The sequence below is a fragment of the Electrophorus electricus genome, chromosome 14 (assembly GCF_041902795.1).
Source record: "Electrophorus electricus isolate QZ-2024a chromosome 14, ASM4190279v1, whole genome shotgun sequence".
In the NCBI taxonomy this organism is placed as follows: domain Eukaryota; kingdom Metazoa; phylum Chordata; class Actinopteri; order Gymnotiformes; family Gymnotidae; genus Electrophorus; species Electrophorus electricus.
Window position 1 is genome coordinate 6,025,230 of NC_137510.1, and position 15,971 is coordinate 6,041,200.

Sequence of the window (15,971 nt, forward strand, 5' to 3'; positions counted from 1 at the left end):
TGTTAACATTGTTGAAATTTTAATTAATTGAATTAAAAGTTTGCTTTTTCTAACCAAGTCTTTGCTTTTGTCCACAGTGTTAAGTTTCTAGCATTCACCGAAGACGCAGTTAGGCATTGTTTTCTCAATTCACGGATGGAGCGTCATCATGTAGATGATGCATGAGGAATGTTGCCATGGCAAGAGGAAGTGACCGGAAAAAGAAGGAAATCTAAATGCCCTTGCCTGGATCTTCACCAAAGCAACCTCTTGGAAATTCCGGACCCACTCCTCTTTCAGCTCAAAGTCCACGCAGCAGCAAACTGAGCAATTCACTCACATCCTGCGAGAAAAATGACTCTTAATGAAGTAAGAAAAAAAAAACAACAATGGAAGACAAAAACATTCCAAAATGCATTGTATGAGCTGTACAAGACAAAAAAGAAAAAAGAAAAGATGAAGAAATTAAACACCAGGTGTACCAACTGCTGCGCTAATGGAGCAACCTAGAGTTCTGGGTCTGAAGTAGTGTCTGAGAATGATGGACCAAGCTAGAGTTTCCATGTAGCCTCTCTGCTAACAATTTGTAGCATTTGTTGGTCTGGATAAAACCTCTCCAACAAACTTTTTAGAGACTTTGTTTTTCACTGACAGTTTGCACAGACTGACTAATAATGACTTAGTCATCAGCAATCCTTTCTCAACCCCCATCTCTTAACATTTCAGCATGCTGTTTCTGTGTGATAGTAGTGACCCAGGAACATTGGCTCTTATCGGTTTATAAGATTTCCATATGGAATGATCATAGCCACAGTACATGTATTTTCCTTCTCTCTCTTCTCAGAGATTCATGACCCACATTCATAAGAGATATGGGTTGCTTTTTTGACAGTCTTCCATGATTTTCCATCAGTTCAGGACAGGCAACTTATAATCATATATCCCGCCATACCAAAGTCCCCCACTAAGACCAAATACTTATCTGAGGATATGTTTCTCAGTTAACCTCTATACCCCTCTATATAAGTTAACCTCTATACCCCTCTATATAAGTTAACCTCTATACACCTCTATATGAGTTAACTTCTGTACCCCTCTATATGAGTTAACCTCTATACCCCTCTATATAAGTTAACCTCTATACCCCTCTATATGAGTTAACCTCTATACCCCTCTATGTGAGTTAACCTCTATACCCCTCTATGAGTTAACCTCTATTACCCTCTATATAAGTTAACCTCTATTACCCTCTATATAAGTTAACTTCTATACCCCTCTATGTGAGTTAACCTCTATACCCCTCTATGAGTTAACCTCTATTACCCTCTATATAAGTTAACCTCTATTACCCTCTCTATAAGTTAACTTCTATACCCCTCTATATGAGTTAACCTCTATACCCCTCTATACAAGTTAACCTCTTTACCCCTCTATGGGTTAACCTCTATACCCCTCTATATAAGTGAACCTCTATTACCCTCTACATAAGATTTCCTTCTCCCTTTACATGCATGCAGGTCATCCAGTTTGTCAGGTGTAGCAGGACTCTTGATGCCCTAATACCCCTTCTGAACTTAGGAGCAATGGGATGATCTTCATCATGGTATACTTGTTTGTATTTCCCTTCCTGAGTCTCACCTGTTTGGAGATGATACTTTGCAATATTGTTTCTGTAAAGCTAAAGCTGCCATTATTGAATACACATACGACTGATCCACTGCCACACCATCCAGACTGACCCAACACTTGTTCGGACCAACAACGTGTGCATGCTAACATTTGACCTTTTAGTAAAGACAGTTTAGGGGTTTGAAAATCTCTAGAGCTCCCTTCCTGAAAGGTTGTGGATGCTTTCCCCCCCTCTCTCTCTCTCCTCTCTCTCATTCTCTCCTTTCTATCCCTCTCTCTTTCTCTCCTCACTTTCTCTTTTTCTCCCACTCTATATCACTTTTGCTCTTCTGTTTCCTCAAATTACATCAACTACAACTTGTTCCACTTAACTGACTATAAAGAGAGGGGTAGTTTCTGACAAAAATAGAAAGGAAATATCAAGAAGAGCAAATGTATAAAAGAGAATATATATATGTGTGTGTGTGTGTGTGTGTGTGTGTGTCTCTGTGTCTGTGTGTGTGTGTGTATGTGTGTGTTTTGATAAGTGGGGTGGGGAAAAAATAACTGAAGAGGATGCAGCTCTGCAGAGGAGAGTTCCAATGCACTAATGAAACTGCATCTGGAAATGCAAACTGCCACCTTGACTTATTCAGAGGAAAGTAGCAGGGGAATAAAAAAATCTAACAAAAAAAAAGGAAAACTGAAGAGCTGTTCATTACAGACTGGACAATGGAAACAGGTCAAAAGAAAAAAAAACAGGAGGACAAAACTTTAAAAAAAAGAAAGGAAAAAATTCAGAAAATGCATTTTTGTAACTTTGTTTACCAGCATGACTACTTTGCATGACTGTATTTTCTGCAAGCCCTTAGTTGAAGAGAGGAGGGCTGGAAATACAATAAAATAATAATTATAAAAATTAATTAATTAAAAAAGATAATATGCAATGAATATAAAAAAGAGTATATTAAAAGAGCTATATTTTGTTTTGAAATAGTAAAAAAAATGTGAATAAATATTGAAGTATATGTATGACTGCAAGATACACGTTAAACGATGTTTTATTAGTTTAAGTGGGTAAAAAAGGAACTTAAAATCCCACCAGAAGCTCCTTTGCTACGTACTGCCCCGCATATTATAACTTCATGTTATATGTAACATTCACTTGTCCATGGATGCCCATGCGCACGCATGAGAGTGGGACGTGTTGTCTGGCGGTGTGAGGATGCGGAGACGCCCTCTCTGCCTTCGTCTGCAGATTTTGCACCTTTTTTTTTTTTCCAGCTCTAGCTTCTTCGGTAGCCATGGCGACAGTAGTGGTGCTGATTCTAGAACCTTCTGTAAGCCGGCCTTTTTCCCCCCAGCACGCTTTTAAGGCAAAAAAAAAGAGAGAAAAGCATCTCATTATCTCAGTTTGAGTCGAGTACTTCTCATTGGCAATAATAATGACAATAGTAATATAAATATCTACTGAGTGGAGATTGTAGCTGAGTAGAAAAACAGCGTGTGACGGATGCAGTACGGTATATGTTCTTTGTACAAGTAACAGTTTGTCTACTCTCAGGTGAAAAATTGGAAAGTTAAGAGTCTGATAGTGCCCCACATGCCTGTTTATATTTCTGCCCACCTGTTTGTCATTTTGTCTGTCCATCAATGTCTCTCTCTGTTTCTCATGTTTTCTCCCTCTTTCAGGGCAGTTTTTTTTTTATTTGAGTCAGACTAACTTGCCTTGAGTTTATCTTGGCTTAAGTTTCGCAATGATTGAAGTAGCAATACTTAAATTGACTTATTGGAGATAGAAAAAATATTCCGCACCCCCTTCTAATGTGTACTTTTATCATAATGGTAGCGTTCTTCCAGTCTCAGAGTCTTTAGAAGTCTTCCCTCAGACCGGAGCACACTGTTCTGCCCCTGGGCCAATGTCCCATTGTGGCGAACCGCTAAGGCTGGTCCATGGAGCTCTGTCACTGTGTTGCTTCCTTCTTATGGAGCTGATCAGCGTCGTTCGCCCCTGAGTGGACAGTGCTTTGCCTGCAGCATATTCTGAAATTATAGTGGTTTAGAGTGAGTGAACATGTGGCTCTCCAGAGAGCTGGAATCAGGCCCAGATCCAGTCTGGGAGACAGAGAAGACCAACTGCATTTTATTACATGTGTGTCAGTCAAGACTTGCCCTGAAAATCAGAATTTGGAAATGCAGCTAAATCAGCTCTTATTTTTGCTCATACCTTACTGTGCTTTGATCTTTCATGGTAGCAGCCAGGCCTTTTTGAATCCCAACATCATGTAGCAACAGTGTAAATTATTTATTTATTTATTTTGTGTGTGTGTGTGTGTGTGTGTGTGTGTGTGTGTGTGTGTGTGTGTGTGTGTGTGTGTGTGTGTGTGTGTGTATACACACATCTGCATATATGCTTTATCATGGTATTCAACAGGTTATTGAAGGTGGACCACTGAACATTCATGCTTGTCTGTGAACATTCAGCCTGATGTGGGCACACCACAGCATGCTGCAGATGAATGAAACACAACAACACACAGAGAAATACAGGCAGACATGGAGAGACAGAATGAGAGCTGAGCAGAAAGAGATATAAAGGAGAATGTGCAAGACAGACAGATTAAGGGACCATATGTGTGTTTTTGTGTTTCAGAATGTGTCAGGTTTTTAGATGCTGCTATGAAAGACAATTATTACACACACACACACACACACACACACACATATATTTTTATATATATATATATATATATATATATATATATATATATATATATATATATATATATATATATATAGACAGGAGGTGAGGCACAGAGAAATCAGTGCATTTAATAGACCTTATGACCTACAGACCTTTTTTTATTGAGTACATACATTAACAAGCCAGAAGGGGGAAAAAAACCTTTAACACAAATTTTTTTGTGTTAACACAAATATTTGTTTTACTTAATATGTGTTGTTTATATCTTTGGAAATACTTATTTCGTAACTTATTGAATGATTCATATTTTATAAAGAGCATTTATTGTACATATATAGTTTTGTTTCATTCTGGAAGAAAAGAAATGTTTTTATTTTTTATTTTCATGAGTGACATCAGTCTTATTTTAGAATGTGTAAAACCACTTTGGTCCAGGGGTCACAAAGTGAAGCGTTATGAATATTGTAGAGCATACTTCCAGGAAGAAGTGAGAATACACGCACACATACACATCCAGACACAGAAGCATAGGTATGATTTTTATTTGGGGAAACAAAAACAATAATTTATTTCTGTCTGAATTTTGTGATGAGATGAACTTGTTTCTGATGTACTCATGGTCATAACACTTGCGTAAACTGCCCTGTTAACATTATTCCTTTGGGAATTATCAGTCTGCCTGTATCCTTCCATTGTGTTTTTCTGTGCCTGCTGTTAGAACAAATGAACTGGCCACCAGTTCCTGTGTGAAGCATTTGATTTGCTGTACTTGAATTAAGGATATGCAATCTTCACCACTCTGACCACTGCCAGCCCTCCCGATCAATCAACATGATCAGTAATTAATATGATTAAAGTGATTAATAACCACGTTGTGCTTTCGTTAACGTCTTCCCCTGGTGTGTGCGTGTGTGTGTGTGGGTGGGTCTCACCCTATAAGCATGTATGTATTCAAGCAAAGTTTCCTAAACATCTCCCCAGGCCCTTTACCTAGTCCACATTTCCAGAATGCTTGGGACAAGTTTTACTGGTCTGATTGGATTAAAAAAAAAAATATGGACTGTATGGAGAAGCTTCATATCAAAGTAGGGGTGAACAAAAAGATGGCACACATGCAATCGCAATACAGATTGTTTTTTTCTTTTTGTTAGACAGATTTAATGTATAACTACCCAGATAGTGGTATTTACAAGGTGACATGTACACAGCACATCCCTGCACACTATTTAATGCAACCATGCATTGGTAAGACACGGTGAACCACAGACAGGGAGGGTCCTGCACATAGTGCGAGGTTTGGACGAGAACAGATGCCAAGTTACTTTCCAAATAACAGAACAGCTCGTAAATGTAATTCATGCAGAACTTGTACCTTCACATCAAATGTTGTGATTTCTTTCAGGCTGTCAGGCTTAAAACAGTAAGAATGAAAGCGATGCCCGGTTTGCAGGTTAAATTCATATCAAACACAAAACTGAGCATTTTGAAGCAGATATTTCAAGAACGGGTTTAACTAAGTCCACTGGATTGTGTAAAAAAAAAAAAAATCAATAAAATATTAAATTGATGTCATATTTCTAAAAAATGTGTGGTTTCATTCTTGACATTTACTTGCTTTGAAATTAGATGCAGTGGAATGCATGTGTATGCTTTGGTTTTTAAAAGCATTGCTCTAAAACTTAATTCGTGTTCTCTGATTGGTTAAGGTGCCAACATTTGTACCTTGCTTGCCTCATCCCCAAAGGCTTTTCATCCCCCTCCACAGGTCAATCATGATACAGCAACCAACATCATAAAGGGGGTTTCAATGTCCAGAACATGCAAGTTGTGTGAAATCATCATCATCATCATCATCATCATCATGAAGTGCAAAGAACTTAATTTTTCCCTATAACTTAAGCTGAATAATGAGTTGTATGTCCTTCGGATTTTTATTCATGCCGATTTCTGCATAATATAGTTTTTCAACAGACAAATTTAGTAGTGAACACCATATACCTCAGACAACATAAAAATTTGTTTGACTGTTTATTTTTTGTTAACAAACATGAAGAAAAAGGAACCATGGAAACAGTCAAACAAAAGGGACATAGAAAGTACAGCACTAGTGTAGTGTTCTGTGCATGAAAAAGCTCCCAACAAGCTCACCTGGAAAAAACTCAAAACCTCTGATTTTTACATTAAGCCACGATGGTTACCACACTAACACTTCTCCCCAATGACCACAAGCCCCTAATAATAAACCACATCCATGTGCAGTGGACTTTGCATATCAACTGCCATCCTCAGAAGGGTTAGCGGTTTTTTGGTAAGGTGCAGATGCCAGCGAGGGGACAACAGAGCACAACAGACAGCGAAATGAGGACAGAAAGCCCTCGACGTTCCCCATTTCCAATGAATCCACTAGCAGTCCAACCCTCGCATGGCAGCGATGGAAGATGAGAGCCGCCGGGGGAGGGGCTTGGCAGCCTGTCGATAGTCCTCAGGTTTGGCGCGGAGGAGCACAGCAATGTTCTGGAGGGTTCTGGTTGTTTGCAGCCCCAACGCATCCATCACGTTACTCAGGTAGTCTGTTAACAACCACATGCAAAAAGCACTTTTACACACCATTTGGCCACAGATAAATATTTTACATATTTTTAATCTTTTACACATATCTTTTATTTTTATCTTTTTAAAATGTTGTTTTTAAAATCATCACTTTTTAGTTTTTCATTAAATATGCACCAAAAGTGATAAATGAAGAATGCTGAGATCAACAGAGGCCTCAGTGTTCTTGATGCACACAATTTTTAACTTCCCTGTCTAAACACTGTTCTCTAAAAGTACTGTACCCTTTGTGGAGTACAAAAGGCCATGAAAAAATGTCAGGGTTGTTTACCAGTGAGATCTTATATTTTTAGCCTACATCTCCGCAGCCTGTATCTTGTTTTCTGCATATTAAATATATATGTGGGTGAAACCTAACCTTCAGTCAAGGTTAAATTGTTCGCAAATAAACAAACTGAATAAAAGCCTTAATTACCGTAATAACAGGCATGCCTAGAAAACCTGATAACATTAGTTCAAGACCCCATTTATAAAAACACATGTTTGACTCACTTCTATGTTATATTTAATTATTTATTATAAGGCTTCTTAACAAATGCCACTATGAATCTCAATGACTAAATTAAACATATCGGTATAATACCGATGTCAGTAGCCAGCTGTTTAGTTGCGTGAGGACTCAGTTCGGGAATCTGCAGAATGACATCACAGTAGGTCTGCATGGTTGCTCTGGCAATAGATCCCAGCCAGTAATCTGCAGTGTTCTCCAACTCTGGAACATCATCACCTAAAGGAAGGCCACATCTTTAGTTTATGAGCCTGTATGAGTATGTTTTTGTGCCTTGCTCTAGAGTGTATTTTAGTTTGACTGTAGTCATGTGCAACTAACAACTATTATAGTCAAATAATCTATTGATTATTGAAGTGAATAATCAACTACTTGGCTGCACAGTTACTCAATGGATCTTATTAAGCCATCAGCTTTTAAACATAACTTGAGATAGTTTTAGGTATGTGCCAACTAACAATAAAGGCCATAAAGATGAAAACTTCATTCAAATATAGATATTTGTAACTTTCCTGCTGTAGTTGTGTACCTTGTTCTGGAGGGTAGGGTAGTTTGCCTGTGCGCAAGGCCAGTTCCAGTGCTGGATCCTCCTGAGTCACAAATGGCTCCAAATGCAGTGGCAGAGACATGATATACTGCCCAATCTACGCATGCATGCATGCGCACACACGCAGACATTTGCAAACAGACACACACATGCATGCAGTTACCACTTCAAGATGTATAATCTATATTTTGTTTATGTGTTGTGTGCTTGCATCTTACATTAGTAATGTACTCCTGTGGTGAAAGACTGAAGGTTGGTAGATCCTCAGTGAGTGTTTCACGCAGACCAGTAGAACAACGTCCCTACAGAGTCAAACATTACCTCTCTCACACGCAACATTACCACTCACACCCAAATACACACACATGCATGCACACGCCTACACAGACATGTGCATACATACCCACCTCTGGCTTGTTGACAAGGCAGAGCTGGTGTTTGATCTGCAGGAACACAGAATCAAAGGCAAGTTGGGTGGCCTGCTGATTCAGACGAGTCAGAGCAGAGCGAGTGTCAGATAGCAGGCTGGAGTGACCAGTGCCTTTCTCCTAGAAGACACACACACATACATACGCACACACATGCAACCTACATTTAAAAGAGTAATACATGCATATATTTGGTACACCTGAATACCCCTGTAAATCTATGTTGGTAAAGTATAGCTAAAAGTTCCTGCATGCATTCACTGTATTAGAAACGAGAGCAACACCTGGCAAACTGCTGCTGTTCCACTCTAAAGAAAACTCATTCTAATGGACAAACCTTGAGGGTGTGCAATGTTTCCAGCAGGTTATTGTAATCTGCTGTGCTGCTCTGCTGTAGATAGTTATACTCCTGCCATGGATTCTTCTGGCTCCGCCTCTCAGCCCCACCCTCCTGCAGACCACTCAGGCTACGTGGATTAAATCCCTCCCACAGAAAACGCCCTGCCTTTCCTAGAATCCTGCCCCACACCATGCAGAAGAGGAAATGGAGGCACAACAATTATAAAAATCACCAAAAAGTATTATTACACGGCATGCACTTTACAGATTTTTCTATTTTTTTGTCTTACTTGTTTGATAGCTGCTGCTCAAAAGCTCCACAATGTCTGAGAAGCTCCCCACAGGTTGCGATAATTCTACAATCAATAAAAAAAAAAAACACTAAAAACTCAAGAGGCAAATAATAATAAAACATTGTTACACAAACTGCAGCCTTTACAGTCAATCCTTTGTGGTTGCCTATAGCACAGTGTTCGTCCCACCTCACAGAATTCTGGAAAGCCGTCCAGTCATCAGTAAAAACCTCAGAGGTGGGCATGTCCTCTAGCTTACACTTCTTCCTGATTGACTGAAGCGTGACAGAGAAATCTGACACATATCTGCATAAGAAAAAAAGGGGGGCGAGAGAGAGAAGACTTTATACAAACCCAAGACAAATCTTAAAATAAACAAAGTAAAAATAAATTAGATGTAAAAATATTCCAGTAGCTGCTTGTCCTGAGTTGACATTATGTTGGCATAACAGAACTGCGCATTAGGCTAAACTGTGGCATAAATTTTGGCCTAAATCAGTCCCTTAATAAAACATTAAAAACCCCAAAATCAGCATGTTGGAAGGCAGGGCAAAATCCCAGCAATAAAGTCGGTCACCTTCAATGACCTCACATGGGCTGAAGCAATCACACAAGTGAAAAAAATAACCTGTTGAATCTTTGCTGTGGTTTATTTTTGTAGTATTGTTTTTCACAAAATGTTTGCACTGCACACGAGATCTTGCATGAAAAATGCTACACCAGGAGTAGTATGTGTGTGCGTGTCCATACTTGCTGAACAGAGCCCGCAGTGCTTTGATGAGGCCACGCATTCCGAGGCCATCTGTGAGCTTCACACACCGATCTACTGCAGCCGCTGCCAGGCCAAACACCTTCTGCACTGAGTGTGTGAGCTCCAACACACAGTCCAACACCTCCCCACGCTCCTACACACACGTGTGCGAGTGTGCATGCAGGCACACACACACAAAGTTGGAACATTTCTTATTTGAGTGATCCATTGATCAGTGATAAATAGGTTTTTGTGAGTAGTTGCACGTGTGTTTTTGCTTACTAACCAGCGGGACAGCACTGAGTTGAATCAGGAGATTTGTCTCCTCAAGGTCTCCATACTGCGTCTGATAACTCTTATACGGTGAATACACAGAGGACACCAGCTCAAACACCTTCAGCAGGTTACACTCACCTAGAAAAAAACAGTTGGGTGCACAAAAACCAGTGAAGATTTTTAAAAGGTTAAGAGCATACTACAAACAGCTGCAATCCCAGCCATACTGACATGTCTATAATGTAAAACTGATCACACTTCCAAAATGCAGAAAAATGGAGATGTGTGAGAGACCACGGAATGCTGAAAAGAAACAGAACCAATGGGTCCTGGTGCTTAGCATAACTCAGCTACATCTGTCATTTTGTCTTCAACACTAAACAGAACACTAGAATGGCAAGAGGCACAAAGCACAGTCTACCGTCCCAAACCTTTTGCGGCAGAATGGACAGAGTTTTGTTGGGCCTGTGACGCCAATCTGATATGCTATTGGTTTTCAGATGCATCAGTAAACATGACTAGGCAACGTGTTTGTGATTAAAAGTCCCCTTCTTCAGAAAAACAGCACACACTGCATACGAGAGATCAGCATGATAATCAGAACCCCATCCACACTCCCTCAGTCACAGACCGAGATGAGGCTGCATGGCTGTCTCGAGGCTGCGGCTCAGGTTTACTGCTGTCTGGTGGAGCTCCAGGAGCATGTCCAGACGGCTTTCCACCGGGCAACCCCCCAGCACTGCTGCAATGCTTTCTGGAATAGATGGAACCATGGCACCAAGGGTTTGGATCAGCAGTACTGTCACCACCTCATAGGGGTTCTTAAACACCTGCACATGCATATAAACAGACAAAGAGACCCAAACACACACGCACATGATCCTTCACTTAAAAATAGTCAAGGCATGTTTTATCGCAAGAAATAATATGCTAAGAAAACTGCTAATTGTGTGTGCATGTATACCTGGCTGCACCACTGCAGCTGTGAGTACCAAGTTGAGAGGAGTGTGTCATAGAACTCAGAGAGCTGCTGTTTCAGCGGCACGTCAGACTGACACACACTCTCCCACACACTCAGCAACTGTACCTGACACACACAAACACAGCCACAATATGAAAAACTGCAGAAAGGCCAGCACTGTAGAAGGATAGGTTTAGTAAATGTGTGTGGGCCTACCTTGTGGCATTTATAGTAGTAAGCAAGTAGCTGAGGCATTCTGTCCATTTCAGTGAAAACTTGCACAAAAAGTTTTGCTTGATCTGAGGAAAAAACCCACACTGATACTCAAAGATGCCCAACCAGCTCATTAAGAGGTTTCAAAGTGGGACATACTGCTATTCTTACCAAGGCCCTAAATATCAACACATCATGCTACCTGAACTTCTGAAAGCATGTGCTAAATTTCACTGACTAACATGACAATTACTGTGTGTGTGCGTGTGTGTGTGTATGTATGCGTGCGCACGCGCACACACGCACGTCACCTGTAGAGAGCGTGTTGAAGGTGGAGACGATCTGTGGGCTTGCAAGAGCCTCTAGTCTGTTCTTTAGAGCTTCCAGTTGCACACACTTCTCACTGTAATCTGGAGTGTCCACTAGCATGGCCAGACTGCCCTGCATGGCTGCCAGTTTACTGCTGATTACAGCCACGTCCTGAACACACAAACAGACAAGGTGTAATATAAATTAGACCAGGCTGGCAAAAGGCACACGCACACATACACAATCACAATCACACACATACATACCTGTGTCTTGAAGGTTTCCTCAATGTCTGCACTTAGTGTGCTCCATTTATCTGCTTCTTGTAAGGCTTCAGCAGCTAACTGCATCCTGGACTTTACTTGGTCGATTTCTACCAGCACCTTCAACACACACACGTTAAAGGCATACTCAGAAATACTGCAAATACAAGACACAGCCCCACTGCAATGATTTCAATCCAATGTCTTCTCTTCCTTGACCAGAACTGATGACTGTACAGCTGATCTGGTAGTATTAATTTTCTCACTAACTGCAATGAGGTTCTGTGGTGAATGCTGGTTTGAATCCCAGCTGGGTCTGATCCTGGAGTGTACTCTGGATCAGACCTTGCTCTGGATCTAGGTCTAGAGCCAGATCAGACCTCATCTGCAGGCTCTCAGCAGGTGTTCCACAAGGCTCAGTCCCTGGACCTCTTCTCTTCTTTCTCTAAGAGGGCTAATAACCTCACATGGTTTCTCCCACCACGGTTCCCACCTCTGTCATCTCGTAAAGCAAAACCCCAGTAAGACAGAGTTATGATATTGCATATTGCACGTTATACCTGCCCCTTAACATGATCTGGTCATGTCCTTTGAGCATTCACTGTTCTTTGCTGTCCAAAAAAGTACAAAACTCATGTGTGGTCTTGGACAACCAGCTATCATTCTCTGCTCATGCAGAATAACTAGTACAAGCAGATTTCTATGGTACATCATGAGGATGCTTAGCTATTTCTTTCTAAAGAGGCTATTCAGCTGGATGTCCAGTCCCTTGTCATTTCAGGACTGGGCTACTGTAAGTCTTGAGATGTACATATACATATGCCATTACGCCCTCGCAGATGACCCAGAATGCAGCAGCATAATTCATTCATTTAATCTTCCCAAGTTCATGCACATCACTCCACTGCTATAATCTCTTTACCAGCTTCCTGTAGTTACCGTATCAGATTTCAAACCCTGACATTATAGTCTACAAAGCCAAAAACAGACCTGTATGATGCTACCTTAAAGCACTGGTGTTACATAGACTGAAGATGCACCTCTTCAAAAAGTACTTGAACAATCCACAGACACTTCAAAGGCATGTAACTTATTATCCATTTAGTTGTTACCTTTAAACATATAGATATATATAAAAACAAACAAACAGAAAAATTACTGCTGTTGGGTCTTGTATCAAGACCCAAGGCTCTAAATTGACAGCATCAACAGACTCCAGCATAGGTGTGTTCACATCAGGATAACTTCCAGAGAACCAGACCACTGCAGGCTATTCTATATACAGAAATTTTCAATCAACATTCCAGTTGTGTCTGTAGGTTGCTACCTGCATGGACTGCACTGTGTCCTGTTCAAATTTCCTGATGTCTTCTTTCACCATAATCATCTGGTCCTTCAGGAAAGAAGCTTCTTGCTTCAGAGCTTCTACATCCCTCAGCACGCGTGGCATGTTCTGCAGCGCCTGGATGCTACTCTCTGAAAACAGCAAGAAAAACCACGAGATATTGTTAAGGATTATTTAAAAAAATAATTGTAGACGCCAGATGCACTGTGGAATGGAATGATTACCTTCTATGGAGTTATTAACCTCCTGAATAAACAGCTGAAGCTTCATGACTAGTGTCGCCGCGTGAGCGTCCGCTTTTCCTGGCGCATCTTTCTGTGCCACTTTGAACGCACCGTTCACCCAATCCTTTACGTCAAAGTCATCCGCCAGAAACTTCGAGAAGTCCATATTTACGTCTTCAAAGGGCAATCTGCTCCATCCCTTTTACCATCTTGAAAAACTGTTACGTTCAGAGAAAAAAATAAAAATTAAAACCACAAGCGCACGAGATAAAACCCCATGCAGTCGTTTTTAGTTTCAACCTGCCATTAGACCTGGTATCGCCGATCTTACTGCAAATGCGCCACTTAGCTAGCTAGCTAACCGCTATATTCTGGTGCATGAAAATCGTACACGTCCAACTAGAGGTTTTAATTATGTAATCTAATAGACTGTGCTATGTTCGACTGGCTACGGCACAGATTTAAACGTCATGATTAACAGTTATGCTTAACCAGATACCATTAATGTGCAACTACCGATGCGTAAAGTAAATTAGCCAGCTAGCTAGCTACAGTACCTGCGGTTCGTGTCAGTTCAGTCAGTTCTGTAATTTTTCCCCATTCCTGGCTTAGATACGAAGAGAAAATAAACAGCCCAAGAGAACGAAATGACCATAACAACCAGATACAGCTCAAGTAAGGCAATCGCCTCCTCCAGCGTTAAAGTGGACGTAAACTTAAGCCTAAACCGAATACTGAAATCTTTACAGCAACTTCCTGGTTGCACCCAAGTTATTGTACCCCCGCGAAAACACAACTATGGCAAAGTTCCAATTGATAGCTATTGATAGTGTTAATCCTGAATTTCACATATCAGGTCAAATAGAAGGTGCGTGATTTCATATTTGGAACATTATAAAATATCTCAATATGTGCTGAAATCCATAAGTAGGTCGGTAAACTGTCATAGCTCTCATCATGAACGACGCAGAGACAAATGACGTGGCTGAGTGTTACATTAAATATTTCACGGGTAGACCTCATCTGATCGTTGTGTCCACTGCAGGTGTAACCAGCCTATTCTGTCCACTGGTGGACACCCGTTGTTGTGTTCCGGCAGTGTTAAAATCACGAGGCAAAAAAGGTCCTTCATCAGCTGTGCAAGCAAAGTGTTTTTGAAACTCTAGGAGGTGAAATCAGTTTATTCTTAATAAACATTCATTCTGAAGGGTTCAAAAGTTCTGAAAGTGTAGACCAATTTTCTCTACGTTTTCTTACTTAATTGCTGCCATAGCAAAAACTGGTAATACAGACACAAATACATAATTACAGGAAATGACAAAATCCTTCATTCTAATATTAATATTCTTTAATGTGTGTGTTTGTGTGTGTGTGTGTGTGTGTGTGTGTGTGTGTGCGAGAGAGAGAGAGAAAGTTAAACTAAAAAAAAGAAGAACTAAAAAGATTCTTCACCCTGCCTCTTATAGTGGGGCCCCAGAATTTTGCGGTACACCACTGACTACATTAACATTACATACAGTTGTGTTCAAAATAATAGCAGTGTGTTAAAAACGTGAGTAAAGCTCAGACTCCTTATAATAGTTTTTATTTCCATGCATTGGGAACACTGCACATTATATTCTAAATCAAAACATGAAGAAAAATGTATCAAATTTTAAATTACTTTACAGAAAATGAAGAAAAATGAATATTGGGCTGTTAAAAAAAAATAGTGTCTGCATTTTTCTTCACAAACTCAAATATTTACTGTATAAACTGAAAAATCTTTAGGATTTAGCATTGCTGTGAATCACTAAACTAATATTTAGTTGTATAACCACTGTTTCTGAGAACTGCTTTACATCTGTGTTGCATGGTTGACCAACTTCTGGCACCTGTGAACAGGTATTCCAGCCCAGAATTATTTGACAATTTTCCACAATTCTTCTGCATTTCTTGGTTTTGCCTCAGAAACAGCATTTTTGATGTCCCCCCACAAGTTTTCTGTCGAATTAAGGTCCGGGGATTGGGCTGACCACTCCATAATTTTAATTTTGTTGGTCTGGAACCAAGATGCTGCTCGCTTACTGGTTTGTTTGGGGTCGTTGTCTTGTTGAAACACCCATTTCAAGGGCATTTCCTCTTCAGTATAAGGCAACATGACCTCTTCAAGTATTTTGATATATGCAAACTGATCCATGACCCCTGGTATGCGATAAATAGGCCTGACACCATAGTAAGAGAAACATCCCCATATCATGATGCCTGCAATACCATGCTTTACTGTCTTCAGAGTGTACTGTGGCTTGAATTCAGTGTTTGGGGGTTGTCTGACAAACTGTCTGTGGCCCTTCGATCCAAAAAGAACAATCTTACTTTTTCTTCATTTCTCTTTAGGCCAGTCCATGTGTTCTTTGGCAAATTGTAACCTCTTTGCCACATCTTTTTTTTTAACAATGGGACTTTGCGGGGGCTTCTTGCTGATAGATTAGCTTCACACAGGCGTCTTCTAATTGTCACAGTACTCACAGGTAACTTCAAACCATCTTTGATCACCCTGGAGCTGATCATTGGCTGAGTCTTTGCCATTCTGGCTATTCTTCAATCCATTCGAATGGTAATCTTCCATTTTCT

The 15,971-nt window shown here is 40.4% G+C and overlaps 2 protein-coding genes across 4 annotated transcripts in view; one reads left to right on the forward strand and one right to left on the reverse strand.

The window, feature by feature from the left end:
- The window catches only part of kcnc3b (potassium voltage-gated channel, Shaw-related subfamily, member 3b), a 77,895-nt gene extending 73,915 nt beyond the window's left edge, over positions 1 to 3,980 (forward strand). For all 3 annotated transcript variants that reach the window (XM_081696961.1, XM_027011709.3, XM_027011710.3), the window contains one exon: positions 78 to 3,980. In XM_081696961.1, the coding sequence (XP_081553087.1) occupies positions 78 to 91 (14 nt within the window). In that variant the 3' untranslated portion in view covers positions 92 to 3,980. The remainder of the gene's footprint in view (positions 1 to 77) is intronic.
- A 2,326-nt stretch (positions 3,981 to 6,306) lies between these two features.
- On the reverse strand, positions 6,307 to 14,330 carry cog7 (component of oligomeric golgi complex 7). Its single transcript, XM_027011708.2, has 18 exons — positions 13,916 to 14,330; positions 13,359 to 13,576; positions 13,117 to 13,265; positions 11,793 to 11,909; positions 11,529 to 11,697; positions 11,221 to 11,303; positions 11,008 to 11,130; positions 10,675 to 10,873; positions 10,054 to 10,181; positions 9,767 to 9,921; positions 9,206 to 9,322; positions 9,014 to 9,079; positions 8,722 to 8,902; positions 8,364 to 8,504; positions 8,175 to 8,258; positions 7,939 to 8,053; positions 7,485 to 7,628; positions 6,307 to 6,861 (listed from the first exon to the last, which is right to left on the reverse strand). Exons 2-18 carry the CDS (start codon positions 13,522 to 13,524, stop codon positions 6,695 to 6,697), a joined length of 2,304 nt encoding a protein of 767 aa, XP_026867509.2. The 5' UTR covers positions 13,525 to 13,576; positions 13,916 to 14,330; the 3' UTR covers positions 6,307 to 6,694.
- Between the last annotated feature and the right edge of the window lie 1,641 nt (positions 14,331 to 15,971).

What these genes read in the sequence shown, in the direction of transcription:
- cog7 (XM_027011708.2), bottom strand. Translation starts at nt 13,524, where the DNA reads ATGGACTTCTCGAAGTTTCTGGCGGATGACTTTGACGTAAAGGATTGG. An exon ending in ACACAGTGCAGTCCATGCAG is followed by an intron (nt 11,910 to 13,116) that starts GTAGCAACCTAC and finishes TGTGTGTTGAAG; the next exon opens with GTGCTGGTAGAAATCGACCA. An exon ending in AGCTGCAGTGGTGCAGCCAG is followed by an intron (nt 10,874 to 11,007) that starts GTATACATGCAC and finishes ATGCATGTGCAG; the next exon opens with GTGTTTAAGAACCCCTATGA.